The sequence below is a fragment of the Pyrus communis genome, chromosome 5, assembly GCF_041283825.1.
Source record: "Pyrus communis isolate YQ-2024b chromosome 5, ASM4128382v1, whole genome shotgun sequence".
Classification (NCBI taxonomy): Eukaryota; Viridiplantae; Streptophyta; class Magnoliopsida; order Rosales; family Rosaceae; genus Pyrus; species Pyrus communis.
The window spans coordinates 33,961,395-33,982,603 of record NC_142569.1 but is presented as its reverse complement, the minus strand read 5'-3'; the positions used below and the strand labels follow the sequence as shown (position 1 = coordinate 33,982,603).

Below are 21,209 nucleotides of genomic sequence, written 5' to 3'. Positions count from 1 at the left end.
GAATATTTCTGGGCAACTGTAGGATCAAAGAAGAAATTTTAATGTTACGATTCGTGCGTGGAATCTAAAGCTCCACCCAAAAGTTCCCTTTGCATATCAATTAGAGATTTTAAACGATTTTCATGCAAAGGAAACTGTACGTCAAGAGATGTATTTATGAAGAAATATATAAGCGCATGCATTTTTCATTTTTTTTTTAAAATTCTAATAATACAAAAGTTGGAGATGACATTTTAGTTTCAAACTTACAGATGATATGGATGTTGGAATCAATATGGAAGTTACAAATGATACAGATGTTGTAGTCAATATCCAAGTGACAGAGCTACGAATGACGTCGAAGCCTCCAAAAAATTGATTTCATGTTTCAATCGTCAAAATTAACCTCTTTTTTTCATTAACCATGTTGTGCTATTAGTTACGGTTTTGTTTTATAATTGAGGTGAGAGTATTTTCAAGAGCTTAAAAGAAAACAATCTTGGAATACATATCGACAAATAGTTGTTTTTTAATATGGTCTAAATAGTAATTGCATATTAAATATAAGTTATTTAGTAATAAAATATTCTAATAAAAAAACCCAAGCTTTTTCCTTTTGGCGAAAAAGACAACATTATCCCAAGGCATCATCGTTATCCTTGCCTTGGGCCCACCTCGTATCTCTCACACGGAGTTTGAAACTAATGTTTTTTCTGTACTCCTTTCGCAAAGGTATCGTTTGGTATGCAGACGGGACGGGACGGAACGGAATGGGATGAGACGGGATGGGACGGGACAGGACGGAACGGAACGGAGCGGGAGCAAAGATGCCCTCGGATGGAAACAAGGAGGAAGAAGAAGGAGACGGAGATGTTATAGTTTTGTGTTCCATGGATGTGGAACGAGTCGTTCCAGGGGGTGAGGTGGAACGAAAATTCACCCAAAACTCATCCCGTGGAACAGCTCGTTCCACCCGTTTTAGGCGCACCAAACATGGGACGGAACGCCTTGTCTCACTCTGTTCCGTCCCGTCCAACGTACCAAACGGTACCAAAGGGAACAAGGGATTAAAAGACCCAATCAAGTGATTGCTATTGAGTTCTTGTGCTAAGTCTGTTTCCGATTCCGACTTGGATCCAATCGCAATCATTGTAGATTTGCCTCTGATTTCTTAAATAGAATCCAGCTTGATCTCTCTCTTCTCTCTCAATAACATAAATCCATTTTGAACCTCTAAAATGACATTCTCCCAAATTTCTCACTCATATTTCTAGATATCTGATTCGAGCTCTATCAGAAACCGAACTCAGCACCCATTTGTTCTCCGGCTTCCTAATTTCTCCAGGTTATTTTGGCTGAGGGGTGTATATTTATCTGACCCCTCCCCCTCCCTCTTGCCGCCCGTTGGATCGCTTTGCTTCCTTCGATTTTCAGGTAATAAGCCTCAGTTTCGTAGCGTGAAAATTCATTGGAGTCTCTTAGTTGTGTGCAATTGCAGGTTATTTATTGACTGGAATTTAGAGGTATTTTACGTTTTCTGTCGATTTATTTTGAGAAATAAATAGGGGCATTTGGTTGGGTGTATGAATCGCAGTTGTGGTAGTCTTTTTCAATTTCTCTTAGCAAATCCCGTTTTCAATCTCTCTTGAGCAAATCTAAACACACACACGGGGATCAAAATAATAATAATAATAATAATAATATTATTATTATTATTATTATCATCATTAATCTATACTATCTTTTTCAGTTGGGTAATTTGGATTTTAAGGGTTTTGCTCGTCCGTTGCTTGTTTACATGAACATGATGTATGATAATATTATGCGTCTTTGTTAACTTTGGTTTCTCTCATTACTTTAATAGTACTTATCAAACTAAGTTCTTTAAGCGGTTTAATTTAAATTCTTTCATTGACAATGATCTCTTTTTACCTTTGACCCTGTAGGGAGCAATTTTAAGATGGAGCCGGACAATGATCTCTTTTTACCTTTGACCCTGTAGGGAGCAATTTTAAGATGGAGCCGGACAAGGGTTGGTTTTTGTACCTACAGAAGAACCATGAACTATTTTCCCTAAATATTAGCATTGGCGTGGAGCTCTTTGGAGAAGGCTCGGAGGCCTTCTAGACCGGATTTTAAACTTGTGAATGCTTCTTGTTATCCAGACGGAAGCATGGTGCCATTCGGAACAAGATATATGATTGTGGGTTCCAACCCTTACATTGTTGGGGGTCAGTTCGGTTGCCCGCATCCTCTTTTAGGGTATGATTATTGGCCCAACTTTGATGTTATTGCATGTGATCCTCCCACTGATGATCCATGCAAGAGTAATCTACCCATGTTGTCTGGTCCTAAATTTTATTCCCCTACACAGTACCTTTATTTAGTGCTTATTTATAGTAGTAAAGAGGAGAGAAATTACTTTTCTTCCAAGTAAATACAATCATAGTAGAGAAAGAATAACGAGTATACTCGAGGAGCGTGCTAATACCGTGTTGTAACCTATTTTACTGACAAAGAGTATGGGGTGCGGCAAAGAGAGAGTGGAGAAAGTGTAGGAATTTCTCTAAGTTTATGAGATGTGTTATTTTCCCTAAACAGTGCCTTTATGTTTATAATAGTAAAGAGTAGAAAAATTATTTTTCTTTCAAGTAAATACAATCCTAGTAGAGAAAAAATAACTAGTTACCAAATCTACCAAGGATTTATACAATCACACTTTAATATAATATATGTAACAGTTTGTTAAAGGAAAAAAAAAAATTATATATTGTCAAGCTTGCCACATATATGGTCAGATTCTCTGTCTAGAAATGAGGGGAAACGACCGTATCTCTAACTATATCGTAAACTAGGAACGAACCAACTTTGTGCGTGCCCTCTAAAATTGTCAATGCTTTGCCAGCGTCTTTCCACATATCCACCATCTAAATAGAAGACGCCGCTATCATTAGATAGCGTAGTAGGAACGCAATGTTCGAGGAGCCCTTTGCCTTGAAAATAAATGCAATTCCCTTTTAACCCTATAAAATCACTCGTTTGCAAAGACAAGAAAGAACCACTTGCTATGAAGAATGTTTGGTCCCCCAAACTGTGTACCCTGATAAAGCTCCCACTATAGGGGTCAATCTTGTAAACCTTAAATTCACTAGTCCTGCTAAATTTGGAGGGATGCATCCGACGCTCAATAATCTGATGTTCAATAACACTACTCTCGAAAGTATCCTTCATATGATGAATCAGCAAGATTTCGTTGTTGGTTGTTGATTCGAGCAAATATGCCCGGTGATGTCCATTGAAATTGATTCTGTGCAAGAAATCACCATGTCCACGGTTATGAGAACTCCATGGTTCTTCTATGTTGTCATAGACCAACTTCAATTCAACTGCACAGGGTTCGTCTTCATCTTCATCTCGAAAGTTCAAGATGAAAGGTCTAACGCCACCATTCTTATTACTGTAAGTACTCGTAACCAAGGCGTAAAACACGCCGCGAGAAAACAATAGATCCAAAGGATACTCATCCTTAAAATAATCTGTTACTTGGAAGGTGTTCCAACGTTTTCCTCCAGGTCTGCACAAACTCAATTCCTTATAAGGACCTACAAATACTGCCACTATACATTCTGAGATACTTGAACTGGACAATTCAATTTTATAATCAAGAAAAGCCGAGGCCGCACATGCTGTCCTTTCTTCTCCATTGACACTCTGTTCAAAAGACGCAATTGTTTTCAAGGATGGAAGTTGGTGTTGAGCTTTGGAAATTGGGTTCAGTAGAAATAGTTTAGAGTCTACTCCTTGTTCCCTGATCATGATCAACCAACCTTTGCGAAAACTATGAAACCACCCTCGACATCTCTTAGGCAGCTTAATTTCGATAACTTTACCCTCAGATAAGCCGTAAAACCTTAAGTACTTGGGACTTTCTTGAGGGTATAGTAAACATGGAAACTGTGGAGAGCAATGGATGTCACTTCGTGTAACAGTCGAATTCCAAAACTTGCAGACGGTGCTTAAGCGTATGTGATCACTTAAGTTCAGGCGCTGTAGAATATTTTCCAGTATATCCATAGGTGGTGTCTGCCAGCGAGCATAATTATCTTTTTTCATGTCGTCTTGCTTTCTGTTGCCTCTCTTGTTTTGAAGTAATTTCTTGAAACAAAGGGAAGACGCAACCACTTTTCCAGAATATCTGGAGTTTTTGAAATTAAACTGGGTACAACGTTAGAGCCCTAAACTTTTATTTATATAGACATCGCAAGCCTTGGGCTACAAGGATTAGGATTCCTTGTTCAATATAATTAATTACATTCTATTACATTGAACAAGGAATCCTAGCTAGTATTATATTCTAGGATAAAGTCAAAAAACTACCTTAACTATTGGTGTTCCGACACTTTCATACCTCATCTTTTAAAATTGACAATGTCATACTTCATCTTACGAATTTGTGTCAATGTTATACCTTCCATAAGCTTGGCGTGAATTTCTCAGTTAAATGCTGACGTGGCATGATTCAGGACCCACTTTCTATTAAAAAACTTAATAAAATACTATTAAAAACAAAAAAAAAATTATTTAATATTTTTTAAATATTAAAATAATAAAAAAGTTTGAAAAAAAAAAGAAAACGAAACAACTCTTTCTCTCCCTCCATCCCTCCCCTTGCGAAACTCCAACCCAAAAAACAAATGAAGAAAAAAATAAATAAATAAAAAACTTTATCCCTTCCCACCACCCGCGCCCCCCCCCCTCGGGCGTCCTTCTTTCTTCTCCCCCATCCCCCCACCCCCTCTTCTCCCCTACCCGAGCCCTTACCTGCAACCCAGAAAAAAAAAAAAATCGTAGTTTGTCTTCCCCTTGCATCCACCCTCCGCATCCATCCTTACACCCACCCAACCTCGCACCCACCCCTCGTGGAATCGGCGAAAGGGATTTGGGTTTTTTTTTCCCCTTGCATCCACCCTCCGCACCCATCCTTACACTCACCCAACCTTGCACCCACCCCTCGCGGAATCGGCGAAAGGGATATGGGTTTTTTTTTCTTCTTCTTCTTTTTCTTCTTCTTCCTCCTCCTTCTTTTGCTTTCTGGTTTGGCAGGGTGTTGGATTTGTTTTTTGGAGGGGGGGGGGAACAAATTGGGTTTGTTTTTTTTGGGAAGAGGGACGAACTGGGTTGGTTTTTTTTTTTTTTTTTTTTTTTTTTTTTCCTTCTTCTTCTTCTTCTTCTTCTGGGGGTTGGGGCAAATTTTTATTTTTTTATTTTTTTGGTTGAATCATGCAGGGAAGAAGAAGATGGGGAGAGAGAGAAGGGGGAGGGGGTGGGTGGGAAGGTTTTGATTTTTTTTTTTGTTTCAACCTTTTTTTTTTTTATTATTTTAATATTTAAAAATATTAAATGATTTTTTATTTTTTTTTAATAGGAAGTGGGGCCTGGTTTAAGCCACGTCAGCATTTAACTGATAAATTAACGACTAGCTAATGGAAGGTATAACATTAGCACAAATTCGTAAGATGAGATATGACATTGTCAATTTTAAAAGATGAGGTATGAAAGTGTCATGACACCAATAGTTGAGGTAGTTTTTTGTACTTTACCCTATATTCTAATTCTATCAATTAGACGGAATTGAAGAGATTTCGCAATGTATTTTAAGTATCCACAAATCTCACATCTCTCTATGAGATTTCGATGGAATTGAATAAAAAATTTACATAGAATCTCTACAGTTAAATTCTATAAAAACCTATGTATTTATAAATCTAGGTCATAGACTAACATTTATTTTTTTCAAATTTTTTTTTTAACAAAAGTCTAACAAATTTTTAAACCAACAATTTTTTGTCTTGTTTTATTAACACCCTACATTTTATTGATTACACCCCACATACTTAATACACCCTACATCTACTTCTTAACTAAAAATTTATTTTAATACACCCTGCTTATTTTCCAATACTACTCTTACACCCCATACCCCTCTACGTACACCTCACACCCTACTTAAACCCTACAATCATACTCTTCGTTAATTACATTATTCAAATAGTTTTTGGTGTTTTGTTTTTCTGCAAAGAACTTGCTAGAGTTTTGGGGGAGAAGATAGTCATAGAATTCTCAAATATGTGGATCACGTTGTGAGAAGAAGTATATGCCCATATTGTCTTTCTTGCTTATTTTATGTTTGAATATTTCTGGGCAACTGTAGGATCAAAGAAGAAATTTTAATGTTACGATTCGTGCGTGGAATCTAAAGCTCCACCCAAAAGTTCCCTTTGCATATCAATTAGAGATTTTAAATGATTTTCATGCAAAGGAAACTGTACGTCAAGAGATGTATTTATGAAGAAATATATGAGCACATGCATTTTTCTTTTTTTTTTTTAAATTCTAATAATACAAAAGTTGAAGATGACATTTTAGTTTCAAACTTACAGATAATATGGATGTTGGAATCAATGTCGAACTTATAAATAATACAGATGTTGTAGTCAATATGCAAGTGACAGAGCTACGGACGACGTCAAAGCCCCCAAAACATTGATTTCATATTTCATTCGTCAAAATTAACCTTTTTTTTTCATTAATCATGTTGTGTTTTTAGTTAGGGTTTTATTTTATAATTGAGGTGAGAGTATCTTCAAGAGCCTGAAAGAAAACAATCTTAGAATACATATTGACAAATAGTTGTTTTTTAATTCATATATGGTATAAATAGTAATTGCATATTAACGTGGGCCCCTGTGCCCACCTCGTATCTCTCGGAGTTTGAAACTAATTTTTTTCTGTACTACCTTTCGCAAAGGGAACAAAGGATTAATAGACCCAATCAAGTGATTGCTATTGAATTCTTGTGCTAAGTCTGTTTCCGATTCCGACTTGGATCCAATCGCAATCATTGTAGATTTGCTTCTGATTTCTTAAATAGAATCCACCTTGATCTCTCTCTTCTCTCTCACACTTCACCTTAATATCAATGACATTCTCCCAAATTTCTCGCTCATATTTCTACATATCTGATTCGAGCTCTATCAGAAACCCAACTCAGCACCCATTTGTTCTCCGGTTTCCTAACTTCTCCAGGTTATTTTGGCTGAGGGGTGTAAATTGATCTGACCCCTCCCCCTCCCTCATCTTATCTCTTCCATCAGGTCTCTCACTCTTGCCGCCCGTTGGATCGCTTTGCTTCCTTCGATTTTCAGGTAATAAGCTTCAGTTTCATAGCGTGAAAATTCATTGGAGTCTCTTAGTTGTGTGCAATTGCAGGTTATTTATTGACTGGAATTTAGACGCATTTTACGTTTTCTGTCGAATTATTTTGAGAAATAAATAGGAGCATTTGGTTGGGTGTATGAATCGCAGTTGTTGTAGTCTTTTTCAATTTCTCTTAGCAAATCCCGTTTTCAATCTCTCTTGAGCAAATCTAAACACACACGGGGATCAAAATCATAATATTATTATTATTATTATTAATCCATACTATCTTTTTCAGGTGGGTAATTTGGATTTTAAAGGTTTTGCTCGTCCGTTGCTTGTTTACATGAACATGATGTATGATATTATGCGTCTTTGTTAACTTTGGTTACTCTCATTACTTTAATAGTATTTATCAAACTAAATTCTTTAAGCGGTTTAATTTAAATTCTTTCATTGACAATGATCTCTTTTTACCTTTGACCCTACAGGGAGATTTTTTTAAGATGGAGCCGGACAAGGGTTGGTTTTTGTACCTGCAGAAGAACCATGAACTATTTTCCCTTAATATTAGCAAATTATTGGCGTGGAGCTCTTTGGAGAAGGCTCGGAGGCCTTCTAGACCGGATTTTAAACTTGTGAATGCTTCTTGTTATCCAGACGGAAGCATGGTGCCATTCGGAACAAGATATATGATTGTGGGTTCCAACCCTTACATTGTTGGGGGTCAGTTCGGTTGCCCGCATCCTCTTTTAGGGTATGATTATTGGCCCAACTTTGATGTTATTGCATGTGATCCTCCCACTGATGATGCATGCAAGAGTAATCTACCCATGTTGTCTGGTCCTAAATTTTATCCTTTTGTTATTACCCTCGGGAACAAAATTTATGTTTTGTCCCTACAGTACAGGGGATATATCACAGAAACATGGCCAGCCCTTTTTGAGGTTTATAATCCCGAATCTGGGAAGTGGAAAATTCTCCCGAATCCCCCCTTTGTCGTTGGTAAGACTGTCACCAGTCCTGCTGCCCATCACTACTACGCTTTGGGACACAAGCTCGTGGTGACAAACACATGGTCAGTTGAGTCATACGTGTTCGACACTCTCGAAGAGAAATGGGAGCCATGGGACAGTCGGGAGGATCCATTTGAAATCGCATATAAACCCCATCCTACTTTAGCACGATTCAAGGACTTTTTGGTTGCTGTCCATCAAGGGCATTTTGGTGATGTTCTTACTTATCGGTTGGATTCATATGGCATCCCTCGACCGGGTCGGAATCTAGTTGAGCTTGAGAGCATATTCCTTCCTCCTCTGGACGGTTGCTTTCCCTTCATCACTGAAATCAACGACGCTGGCCTTATGTGCATTGTGTGTTATTCTGGCATTGAACAATCGGAATTGTGGCGTTTACGTGTAGTGGTGTTCCAAGTGTCCATCTCAGGCCATCTTGACAATCAATTCCTTTGTGCTGATATTAAGGCCAAAGGAACTTACTACTTCTGTCAACGTATTGATCCAATCATCTTCCCACCAGTTATCACGTAAGCAATTATTTCCAATTCCCTTGGACATCCCTATTCCAAACTTACTCTTTCCCGTTTCTTATAATAGTTAACTCGTATTTTCACTGTTCATATTTTTGTTGGTGATATATTTGTGATATATTATAGGGTAGCATGTTACAGTTCCTAAATGTTAGTATGGACGAGTCACAGCAATTTATCCATCATTTGTTCGCCTTCATGTTCCACAGCATTCCTCGTGTGGTTTCAGCAAATAATGGTTTGGTTTTGGAGAAAATGGACAAAGATATATGCACCACTGACCTTTTCTGTTAATCCATGTTGAATTTCGTGTATGAGTGCAAGTTTAGATCTTAACTCTATTGGTTTTTAGTTGTTTCTCTATTTCATTAAGTTGTGACTTAAAGTGCTATCCTACCTCAAACCAATTACCACTGTTCCCGGTTTGTATTTAGAAGCTTATTATTAGCAAGCATCTTACCATGAAATGGTAAAGTTTGTCCTAGCTGTGAGAGATTGTTTGTTAAGGTTGAGATGTTAAAATTAAGGGTAGCTGAAAGGAATCATGTCCTATGTTCCGAGCAAAAGGAACATTCAATAGTAATTTTTTTTACTACCTTTTTTCTTTTGTGTTAGATTTTGATTCACTTTTCTTTTTGCTGCATAGCATTCCGATTTGCTTACATGCACTCATGATTGTGATTTTTTTCCCTAATCATTTATATTTTTAAATTAAACATGGTAAAACCTGAAATAATGTGGATTGTGGATTTTTATATCAGTCTCTTCACTCTTCTAAGTTGAAGCTTGAGAGGCTGAGAGCATGTGAAATTTTGGTATGAAGCGAACTTAGTTTTGATTGGTAGGGTTATAATGGATCTATTCTGGTGTACTTTTGCTTAACTCAAAACTTCTGGTCTTGTCATTTGTAGGAGTGATCGGTTGGACAAGCACGACAATAAGCCTGATGTATTTTGGAAGAAAGAAAATCTTTCTCGGCTGGATAGGTTTGTTTTCTCTGGATGTAACTAGTAATGGCCAAGTTATTAAGTTCTGTTTTGAATCTCATAGTATTACAGTGAGTATGCAATGCATTTTTTTTTTTTTTTTTTTTTCTGATAATATTCCTGTATTGTGGTGTTCTTGTTTATGAAAATGATCTGTTGAGCGAGATAGAAAAATTGCAAATCATTTCTATAAGCTTTAGCTGCAAGCTGTGAATCTGGAATCCAGTTGCATTAAATTTTTTGAATAAAAGAATCAGCCCATGGTTCATAATCATGGGATGTAAAATATGCAGAAGATGTTTGATTTGCAGTTTGCACAAAACTCTCTCTCTCTCTCTCTCTCTCTCTCTCTCTCTCTCTCTCACACACACATGTGGTGTTATTGCTGTCATACCCGCTTATTTATCTTTCCATCTCTGTCTACCTACTCAGTGATATTATAAGTGATCTTAATGCTTGTTTTCTTGTTTTTTTTTTTTTTTTTTTCTCTCAAAAAAAAAAGGGAGTTGTACGATGCCTGGTGTTCCGGGTACTGGGGGGCGCTGAAGGGAAGCAGTAGCAGCAGTGGTCATACACAAGATGGCCAGGTACCCTTAGGTCTTATTAATGGCTATAAGTGTGATATTTACAGTTTTGCGTTTGTGAAATGGGGGTACTTTGTTGCAGGGTCATGGGCGAGGGTTCAAAGATGGGGTTGAAAATAGTTTGCAACAGTTAAGTGTGATTGTGTGGCTTGGTATTCAAGTTTGATAGGCACCAGCAACCAACCGCATAGTTACACTATTAGTTGTGGTTTTGAAGTTTGTTTATAAGCTCTAAATTAATTGTTTGGTGCAGGAAAAAGAGGGCAAGATATGATAATGCAACTTAGTTTTTCTCCGGCAGAATTAAAATCTTCAACAAGGGGGTGCAGAAATGCTTGAGGATGGCACACCAAGAACATGAAGTTCTTTGAAAGAGAATGGGGCAAAAGATGCGAACACATGCTGGAATTGATGAAGTCTAAAAAAAATGGAGATATGTTGTGAGCAAGTAGTTGTAAACTTTGGGATATTCTATTTTGGTCTGTTGGATATTAAACTTTGAAGGGTTGGTGCATGAATATTCGTTAGTTTATATTTAGGAAAACTAATAAAAAGGGTTTGAAAACTTTGAGTTTTAACGATAAGGACAAAATAAAGGGTAAAGTGAATAGTATTAGGATTGACTTTTTAGTGTAAAAATGTGATTTTTCGTTAAAGTGAACAATACTGCAGGCTTTTCGTTAAAACTCCCTTTATATTTTTACCTATGAAGTACTATTAAGCACTGTTGTTTGATACTATGAAACCAGCGGAAGATGGTAATGTTATGTACACTGCTTGCTTGTATTTAGCAGATTACAAGTACCTCCCAAGCTAAGAACAGTTGATTAACACCGACCACTTGTTTCATGAATCAAAAACTTAATATAGAAGCATCCATCGGCACCACACCAATCACATAGGAGTAGCGTGAAAAGCACAAACCCTCAGATCCATGTAATTCCAACTAGCCAAATGATCAGCAACATTGCGCCAAATTTTATTTAAATACGAATAGAAATGTTTACATGTTTGGCCAAAACATTAAACAACCAGTCTGGAAAATGCCATCCCCATTGACCTCATCTGTGAGAACCTCGAGTCTTTGTTACGTAGGAAGTCACCGAGCTGCTCCGTCACATTTTCGGGGAGCAAACATAATCTTAAACAGATTCCAACTGCATCAATATTTGCATGTCTTCACCTTTCCTCGCAGCATCCTAATAAGCATAATAGATGAATCAGACTCGAAAATCACCTGCAGAAACTCTTGTTCGACGCACATCGTCCAAGCCTCACAAACTGTCTCGGCCTCAACAAGGGTTGATGCTGCTCAAATACCTCCCCGTCCACCTGCTAGCTGGAACCATTCAGCAAATTTTCTTACCCCGCCGAGGCCTGCTGTGGCAGACCCACCATACTTTTGCAGCTATTTAAAAATGTATCGAAAGGAGGAAAATTATCGGCCACATTTTGCCCAATAAAGGTTACATCTAAGGCTCTACAAGACGCTAATTCGACGACGGGCTGAGGCCTAACATCTAGGTGCTTATGCAAGGAGAAAAACTTGTGTGGGATTTAGCTTGACGCTAAACTTTGGTGAGTGGCATCACAACCCACTCTATAAACTCATAGTAAGTTTTAAATATAATATTTTATCATTCCCCCTCATTCTTCTATTCTAAGATTTTCATAATGGGTGTGATATTCACACATCACTTTTTACTTCTCACACACCCCTTATTAATTTTTGTCCTTTGATCTTCTTCAATTCATTCGATCCAGCGGCCGAAAATCAAAAGAGTGTGAAAAGTAAAAAGCGGTTTTCATAATCATCTTTTCCACTAATTAATACACTATAAAATTTATCTAACAGTTCATATTTTTCCCTCTCCTCCTCTCTTTCCTTTTCCTTCCCTCCATACCGTTGCGATGAACCATATATGAAATAGCAAAAGGGCCCTAATTCATCATGCTTTAACTCATCACAATATCATACATATAACATAACAATTAATCATGCACGAAATAGTGAACTGAGTTACCCGAATGCATCACCGAAGGCATAATCGTCAATTCAACCCCAAATCGTCAATGCTGGTAGCTGTTGTTCTTCTTTGCCGCAAGCCAAATCATTGAGGCAATCATTCATCCAAGATCAAGTCATCTGGACCCTTTGATCAACAACCCTTACATACACACTTTGCATGTTCGAAGATCGAATTAGAGGATTCAAATTGTAAAGAGATTGTAACCCTAAACTCATTAATACAAATATGTTCTCTTGTTATTTTGGCACAATATTTTTGTGTTTACATGTGTATTTGTAATTATGAAATATTGGTTTTCAGGTTGCTTGTTTGAAGACGTTAATATGTTGTCTAGCATATTCCAAGAGATATTAACGTTCATAATCTGTTTTTCTTTTTGGGAATTTTGCATGGATGGGCTACGAGTTGATGAATTTATTGACAATTCTAATTTCTTGAGTCTATTTGAGGTGGTGCTTGATGATTCTTCAAAGGCTTTGGTGAACAACGTAGAAGACTTTCTAAATTCTTTTGAGTTTTTGGGAATTTGGATGTTTGAGAGTTTTAGAGTTACAAAACTTTAGCATATGGTCGTAAAATGATTTCGGAACCCTTTCTTTATCTTGGAACCTCGTATTTATGAACTCTCCAATCTTGCCTACAAATGAATTTGGCATTGATTGTGGACTTACTTAATTGACAAAAAATTAGGATTTAATTTTGTGAGCCAATTCATAATTTGACTCTATCAATTAACATTTGATTTAATTAAATTAAAATCAAATAATTTACTTCCGTGAAGTGTTGACACGCATCCTTCTTGATGACTCGTCCGATTTTAATGAGTCACATCCGTGTGTACATTTTATAAGACACATAGCGTATGCCATGTATGCCTTGACATGCCAAAACTTTAATATATTGACGAACATTTATTTCACTGAAATTTCGATGTTTACAACACAATTTGTATTCAATTTGATTTTCACCGGTTTTATCTATCAAAGGTTATTCAAAGATGCCAAATAAAATTTTATAATTCTTTATCTCAATTAAAATTGGATATTCAAGATTTTAAAGAGACAATTTTGATCAACAGAATAATTTGATCATTTACAGCAACTATATGTGTATATCCCAGTATATCAATTTTGACCAACGGAATAAATCATACGAGTAAAATTCCCGATAAGAAAGCGGAAGCAGTTCATAAAAATCATAGACACAGACAAAATAACATAGTATCAGAGATGATCAAAACCAAGAAGGAAAGTTTTCCAGAAACAACATTCAAGATAAAACCTTTTCTTGCCTAAAAACGGATTGTGTCACATGCATTAACTTCATTAGTCTAATATGAAACCATTAGTTTAATAACAATAATAATAATAATAAAGGTTAACTATTAGACTAACCATTAGATGCATCAGGACACAAAACCATGGCCTCTAATATTGACATTTGCAATTCAATATATATTGATATACTAGCTCAAAATAAAATTCAGAAGTTTAATAACCATTAGATGCATATGTTTGTTCATATATTCACAAACCTCAACAACTCCTTGATCTTTTGCAAAGATGGTTTAGACAAAACACGATTTTTCCCTTTTTCAAAATTGCAATTGTCAAATAATTTTGAAAGAAAAAAACACTACCTAATCTTTTACATAAAGACGTACTCTATATTATTTTCTTAAAACCTTACAAAATTATTTTGCAAACCAAAGTCGATTCCCTCTAAATCATCACATCGATTACTACTTCGATTTATACTTTCAATTTGAATTCAAGAGCAAAAATTATAGGCTTTGATACCACCTGTAAGACTAAACTTATCAACAACATAAGTTAAGAGATTAAGCTTAGGAACCACAAATTTATACAAGTATTAAAATCACAATTTGATAAACACAATAACAAACTAACCCGTTTAAGCAATAGAACAAGAAGCCAAAGCAGACTTCTAAACAATGCCCAAAGTAGGCAAGTTTAATATCGGGTGTATATTTTCTTAGAGCACTATTTATATTGAAACCATCCTCGTGATTTCCCTATTAAAATCAGCGTAAGAAACAAACACACAATTCCTATCCAATTATGAAAGCTAAGTATCAAGATTTAATTAAAGTTTCAATCCCAAACTGATTAGGTCAATTTTAACCTTTACAACAAAAACCTTTCCATACTAATCTGAAACACTATAGCCGGTTTCTAGCACTCACAATCCTACTCATATTTTAACACGACTATCATGAAATGAAATGAAAAAAAAAGTCCAAACCGAAGTTCTTCAACCACACTGTAATTGGCGAACACAAGTACAAAACACGACTCTCCGCTAAACTTAGAGCTTAGAGAAAGGAAGGGAGCAGCTGATGGAACCGACTCAACTCCTTCATTCACTTGTTGATTCCATGGACTCCACAACAACAATCAAAACTAGCATTCAAGAGCTGCACTTATTTAAAAAAAATCATTACAAAAAAAATAGAAAACGTCCAAAAATTTTAAGATACTAGTACCTAAAAACGAAAAAAAAAATCCAAGCAATTTCAAGTAATCCTACCCAGAAATAAACAATTCCACCAAAGAAAAATAAACAACAGTAGGAGAAAACCCAATAATTTCACAAAACCAATAAGGGTTTAAGAGCAAGAAAATGGATAAGCTAGAAATATTGAAACTTTAGGCCCGTTTGATATTCAAGTCAAATTTTTTTATTATTTTTAAAATCAGTTTGGGGAACAATTTGCAAAGAAAGACTTGTGAGACTGTGTAACAGTCCAGTTTAGGGATGATTCATTCAAATATTTTTCTTCAAAATTATTAGAGCACGATTCGAATTAGTGTACATATCTAACATCTTTCTACACCCAACTTACTATCTTCACCCATATTATTTTTTTATTAAACAATTAATATCTTTTTAAATCTAAATTTATTACCTAAAGTACTACTATTGGAAGTTGTCTAACGTACTTTAGGGTTCGGGGTTCATGCATGGTTGAGTTGATGTCTTAGTGTCATGTTGTCAACTCCTTAATTCATGGAGTGAACATTTAGCTTTCCAAAGTATTTTGTAAGGATCTCAAGGATCTCAAGTATGGGTTGTCATCCTCACTTTAGCTAAGTTATGGGCTAAAGTGATGGTCTTAACCCTACTCTTTGTCTTCCATACCTTGTCTTGTCCCTTACCTTCTTTCCTTATTTTATTTTTCTTTTGCTTCTCACGGAACTAGGGCAGATTCTTAGGGATGGTGTTTGCTTCTCACTTGTATCTTCTTTATGTGTTTCTCTATAAGAGTGTTCTCACTCTCTTGTAATAAGATAATGAAAATACAACTTAAACTTTGAAAAGCAACATGGTATCAGAGCAGGAACTTTAACCTGCTCCTGCTATATTGCTTTCCAAAAATTTCCAATCTCAAAAATGTCGCAAGAAAATCCGGCAGCTTCAACCGCAGATAACTCCTCGGAAATTTCCTCCGTTAATGCGCATGAAGTGGATGTCAACCCAAATCAAAGGTTAAGCTCAGTCGTATTGAATGAGTTCAATTACTTGCCATGGTCGAGAGCTGTGTCGTTGGCGTTGGGTGGTAGGTCCAAGTTAGGGTTCATAAATGGAAGCATCAAAGTTCATGATGCTTCCTCATCAAACTATGAATCCTGGCTGAGCAAAGATCAGCTTGTGATGTCATGGCTCTTGAATTCCATGGAGCGAAAGTTAGCTGAAATTTTCAGCTACTCAGAATCTTCTTATCAACTATGGGAAACAGTCAAGGAAATGTATGAGAGCCAAAATAATGCTGCTCGGGTCTTCCAATTAAAGAAGGACATCTCTGATTTGCAACAAGATGGTAAGCCATTCGTGCAACTCTTGGGAAGTATGAAGACCATATGGAACGAGTTGGAAACCTATCGACCTCATACAATAGATGCAGCGTTGCTATGAAAGAGGGCAGAAGAAGACAAGATATTCTAACTCTTGTCCAGTCTTGACTCAACATATGAAGATCTGCGATGTCACATGGTCATGAACACAGAACTACCTTCCTTTCCAAGCGTGTGTGCAATGATTCAACGTGAGGAAGTAAGGAGGAAAGTCATGAACATGAGTACTATGCCAAATGTACTGGAGTCTAGGGCATATGTAACTAACGAAAGAAGATACAAAGGAAAGCACCCTCACCTAAAGTGTTAACACTGCAATAACACAGGTCATGTTAAGGACACATGCTGGATTTTACATCCAGAATTAAAGCCAGAGTTCATGAAGAATGTACCAAGGGTGAATCGTACTCCACATCGAGCAAATTCTGCATCCACCTCCATCTCCAATAAGTCAGATTCATTCAAAAACTTCACAGCAAATCCAACAGAACTCATGAATGAGTTCCTATCATTTCTTCAAGGCAAGAAAGGAGGTGATCAAAGAGATAGTACTACGGGCATGGAAGAAGGAACATCAACAGCTATGCTTGGCAAGTTCACAGGATTCTTGACAGACACAAATCCTGTACCCCAAGAAGACATGCCAGGTATTATGCAAGCCTTTAAAACTGCACTCAAATTAAATATGTTGCATGATTTTTGGGTTATAGATTCAGGTGCCACAGATCATATGACCAACCTTGTGTCTAATCCTCAAAAATTTGAAAGATTGACAAAACCTTCTCAAGTCTCAATAGCAGATGGAAACCAAGTAAAGGTTTTAGGAAAAGAAAAAATCAAGTTGATGTCTGATGAACTCGAGTCTGTAGCTTTGTATGTTCCTTCCTTCCCATTTAAACTTCTATCAGTAGGTAGGATCACAAATACCTTGAATTGTTTAGCCATTTTTTCTCCTCACAATGTGATTTTTCAGGACTGTGTCACCAAAAGGACGATTGGTGAGGGGTTTTACTTAGATGGTCTCTATCACCTGTCAAAGAGCAATCCCAGAGGCTTTCAAACCAAGTTCGACTCCACTCGTGATACTTGGTTGTGGCATCAACGTCTAGCACATCCTTTCTCTCCCATTTTGTCAACTTTGTTCCCAAACTTAGGAAAGGATGATATGATTTGTGAAACCTGTCACTTGTCTAAAGACACTAGATTATCCTCTAAATCTTCTCTTTCTAGAACAAGTAAGTGTTTTGAACTAGTTCATTCCGATGTATGGGGACCAACTAGTGAATCTTTTGATGGTTACAAGTATTTTGTGATTTTTGTGGATGACTTCTCTCGAGTCACTTGGTTGTATCTGCTAAAGTCTAAGAGTGAAGTTATAGAAGTATTTAAAGATTTCCATAACCTTGTAAAAAACTATTTTTCATCTCAAATACAAACCCTACGATCTGACAATGGCACCGAATACATGTCCCATATCATGAAACATTACTTGAGTGCTCATGGCATCATGCATCAAACGAGTTGCGTTGGAACCCCTCAACAAAATGGGGTAGCCGAACATAAAAACCGAGATCTTCTTGAGAAAACAAGAGCATTGATGTTGCAAATGCATGTACCTAAGAGGTTTTGGTCACAAGGAGTTATGACAGCTGCATACATCATCAATAGGTTGCCTAGTCGAGTCTTGGAACTCAAGTCTCCCCTAGAGGTCCTGAAAGGAAGAAAAATTGATGTCTCACATCTTAAAGTGTTTGGTTGCATCTGTTTTGTGCATGTTCAATCTCAATACCGAGATAAATTGGATCCCAGAGCAGCAAAATGTATCTTCCTTGGTTATTCATCCACTCAAAAGGGATATAAGTGCTATAAACCCCAACTAAGGAAAGTGATCGTGTCCAAAGATGTCAGATTCCATGAGACTAATTCCTTTTTTAATAAAACAAGTGCAAACATAGACCAAGGGGATGGCATCCTGGACCTGTTCCCATTACCAAGAATCGGACCTGAGGATCTACACCACGAAGAGCTCAGTCTCAGTCATGACAACACTGATACTGATCTCCAAAACTCTCAGCCAGATGAGTTCATACAAGATGAAGGCAGCGAGAACCAAGAAAACCATCAAAATATTGCTGAAGGGTTACACGAGAGTGAGCCTTCTCTCCCAGAACCCCGACGCAATCCCCGGCGTGATAGGCAGCCTCCCACCAGGTTTTAAGATTTTGATATATATAAGCCAAAGCATCCAATGTCAAGTTATGTGTCATATCAACAGGTGACTCCTTTGCATGCTGCCTTTCTTAACAACATTTCTAGTTACAGGGAGCCTCAAAGTTTCCATGAGGCTAATAATCAGGCTGTGTGGCAAGAAGCAATGCGAGATGAACTCAAAGCTCTAGACCAGCACAACACCTAGAGCATCACCAAACTTCCAAAAGGAAAAAAGGCAGTGGGTAGCAAGTGGATCTATAAGATCAAGTTTAATGCAGATGGTTCAATCGAGAGGCATAAAGCCAGGTTAGTGGCTCGAGGGTTCACTCAAACATTTGAAGTGGACTATAAAGAAACATTCGCGCCAGTTGCAAAAATGAACTCAGTAAAGGTGCTATTGTCTGTTGCTGTCAATAAAGGCTGGTCTATGTATCAAATGGACGTGAAGAACGTCTTTCTTCACGGTGATCTCGAAGAAGAAGTTTACATGCGATTGCCCCTGGACATCCTCAAAGTCAGGTCCCTGATCTGGTGTGTAAGTTACATAAGTCCATTTATGGACTGAAGTAATCGCCTTGTGCTTGGTATGCGAAACTAAGCTCAGTTCTTCATAGTGCTGGTTTCAAAAGAAGTGGAGCTGATTCATCATTGTTCGTACGTACTAGAGCTGGTGGAAAATTAGTGGTGCTGATTTATGTGGACGATTTGATAATCACTGGTGATAATGCTTCCGAGATCTTCAAACTCAAACAGTCACTACAACAAAAGTTTGCGATTAAAGATCTGGGGGTGTTAAAATATTTTCTTGGGATTGAAATGGCATCTTCTCACAAGGGTTTATTTCTCAATCAACGAAAATATGTCATGGATCTTCTCAATGATGCTAACATGAGTGAGTCAAAGCCTGCCACCACCCCTCTCGACAGCAAGCTCAAACTTAAAATGGGCGGGACTCCACTCTCAAATATCAGTTCATACCAGAGGCTTGTTGGTAAGCTAATCTACCTAACTATCACCAGACCCGATATCTCATATGCAGTGAGCATTGTCAGTCAATTCATGCACACTCCTTCTGTCGATCATTTGAATCTTGTAAAGAGGATCTTACGTTACTTGAAAGGGTCTGTGGGACATGGTATTCTCATGACAAAGAACGATCACACTCACATCATGGGGTACTGTGACGCAGATTGGGCAGGCAATGCCATTGATCGCAAATCCACCAGTGGTTATTGCACCTTTGTTGGTGGAAACCTGGTCACCTAGAAGAGTAAAAAGCAAACTGTCATCGCCAGATCCAGTGCCGAAGCTAAGTGTCGTGCAATGGCTTCAACAGCTTGTGAATTAATCTGGCTTAAGGGTCTTCTAAGTGATTTAGGGTTTTCTGCAACTCTTCCTATGTCTCTATTCTGTGACAACCAAGCTGCCATGCACATAGCTTCCAATCCAGTGTTTCACGAACAAACGAAGCACATTGAAGTTGACTGTCATTACATTCGTGAACAAGTGCAATCACAAGTAATTCAGACACACTATACCAGAAGCTCTGATCAACTGGCTGATATTCTCACAAAGCCCTTGCCTTCTAATCAGTTTCAGTGTCTTCTATCCAAGCTTGGATCCATCAACCTTCTGGATCCAGCTTGAGGGGGAGTATTGGAAGTTGTCTAACGTACTTTAGGGTTCGGGGTTCATGCATGGTTGAGTTGATGTCTTAGTGTCATGTTGTCAACTCCTTAATTCATGGAGTGAACATTTAGCTTTCCAAAGTATTTTGTAAGGATCTCAAGGATCTCAAGTATGGGTTGTCATCCTCACTTTAGCTAAGTTATAGGCTAAAGTGATGGTCTTAACCCTACTCTTTGTCTTCCATACCTTGTCTTGTCCCTTACCTTCTTTCCTTATTTTATTTTTCTTTTGCTTCTCACGGAACTAGGGCAGATTCTTAGGGATGGTGTTTGCTTCTCACTTGTATCTTCTTTATGTGTTTCTCTATAAGAGTGTTCTCACTCTCTTGTAATAAGATAATGAAAATACAACTCAAACTTTGAAAAGCAACAACTACCCTCTCAAACCCAATTCAAAATGTAAAATTATTTTTACACTCATTCCATAATAGAATACGAGATGTCAGGCCTAGTAAAGGTGAGGTACTGTAAAACACCTACTAAGCTTCTGTAAATAGTTGGATGGGAAGAGTAGTGCTTTCTGGTATAAGTTACTCAGTATGAGGCCTTAAAGGTATAGAAGTAGGTTTACAAGTCTCTATGCCATCCTTTTTAACCAAATCTTGAACATACTTAGTTTGGTGAATAAATAAATCACCATTCTCTTTGCACTCAATTTGCAGGCCCGAAAACAAGTCAGAGGACCCATATCTTTCAATTCAAACAATTCTACATGATTATTAATCACTTGTTGAACTTGAATATTAGAACCAGTTAAAATGATGTCATCCACATAGAGCAATAAAATCACCACAAGAGAACCATCATAAATGACAAAACAAACTAGCATCTGACTGAAAGGAAACAAATCCCAAAATAGGTAAGGCTCCTATAAATTTAGAGTGAGAAGCTCCAGGAGCTTGTTTGAGACCATAAAGAGATTGAATGAGTCTGCAAACATAGTCAGCAAACTTGCAGAAAGGCAATTTTAATATCCAATTGGACTAAAAGAGATTGAATGAGTTGTAGCCAAAGCCAGAATAAGTCTCATAGTAGAATGCCTCACAATTGGACTAAAAGTCTGTAAGTAATCAATGTCATGCTAATGACGTGTAAAACCCTGAGCAACCA

General features: G+C 37.3%; 2 protein-coding genes across 10 annotated transcripts; one reads left to right on the top strand and one right to left on the bottom strand.

Annotated features, from left to right (window-relative positions):
• Positions 1-658: 658 nt before the first annotated feature.
• Positions 659-10,981, top strand: LOC137726009 (uncharacterized). 9 transcript variants are annotated; one of them, XM_088695063.1, is made up of 7 exons: positions 666-694; positions 6,844-7,184; positions 7,668-8,722; positions 9,637-9,711; positions 10,214-10,298; positions 10,378-10,424; positions 10,549-10,981. In XM_088695063.1, the coding sequence occupies exons 3-7, from the start codon at positions 7,683-7,685 to the stop codon at positions 10,580-10,582; spliced, it is 1,281 nt and encodes a 426-aa protein (XP_088551189.1). In that variant the 5' UTR covers positions 666-694; positions 6,844-7,184; positions 7,668-7,682; the 3' UTR covers positions 10,583-10,981. The 9 variants fall into 9 exon arrangements, 7 of the variants coding, with proteins under 7 accessions (XP_088551189.1, XP_088551188.1, XP_088551191.1 ...); XM_088695062.1 differs by lacking the exon at positions 666-694 and adding an exon at positions 6,684-6,769; XM_088695064.1 differs by lacking the exon at positions 666-694 and adding an exon at positions 7,475-7,533 and having other exon boundaries at positions 6,870-7,184.
• On the bottom strand, positions 2,815-5,436 carry LOC137725099 (F-box protein At2g26160-like). Its single transcript, XM_068463695.2, has 3 exons — positions 5,429-5,436; positions 5,167-5,200; positions 2,815-4,134 (listed from the first exon to the last, which is right to left on the bottom strand). The coding sequence occupies exons 1-3, from the start codon at positions 5,434-5,436 to the stop codon at positions 2,815-2,817; spliced, it is 1,362 nt and encodes a 453-aa protein (XP_068319796.2).
• Positions 10,982-21,209: the final 10,228 nt, after the last annotated feature.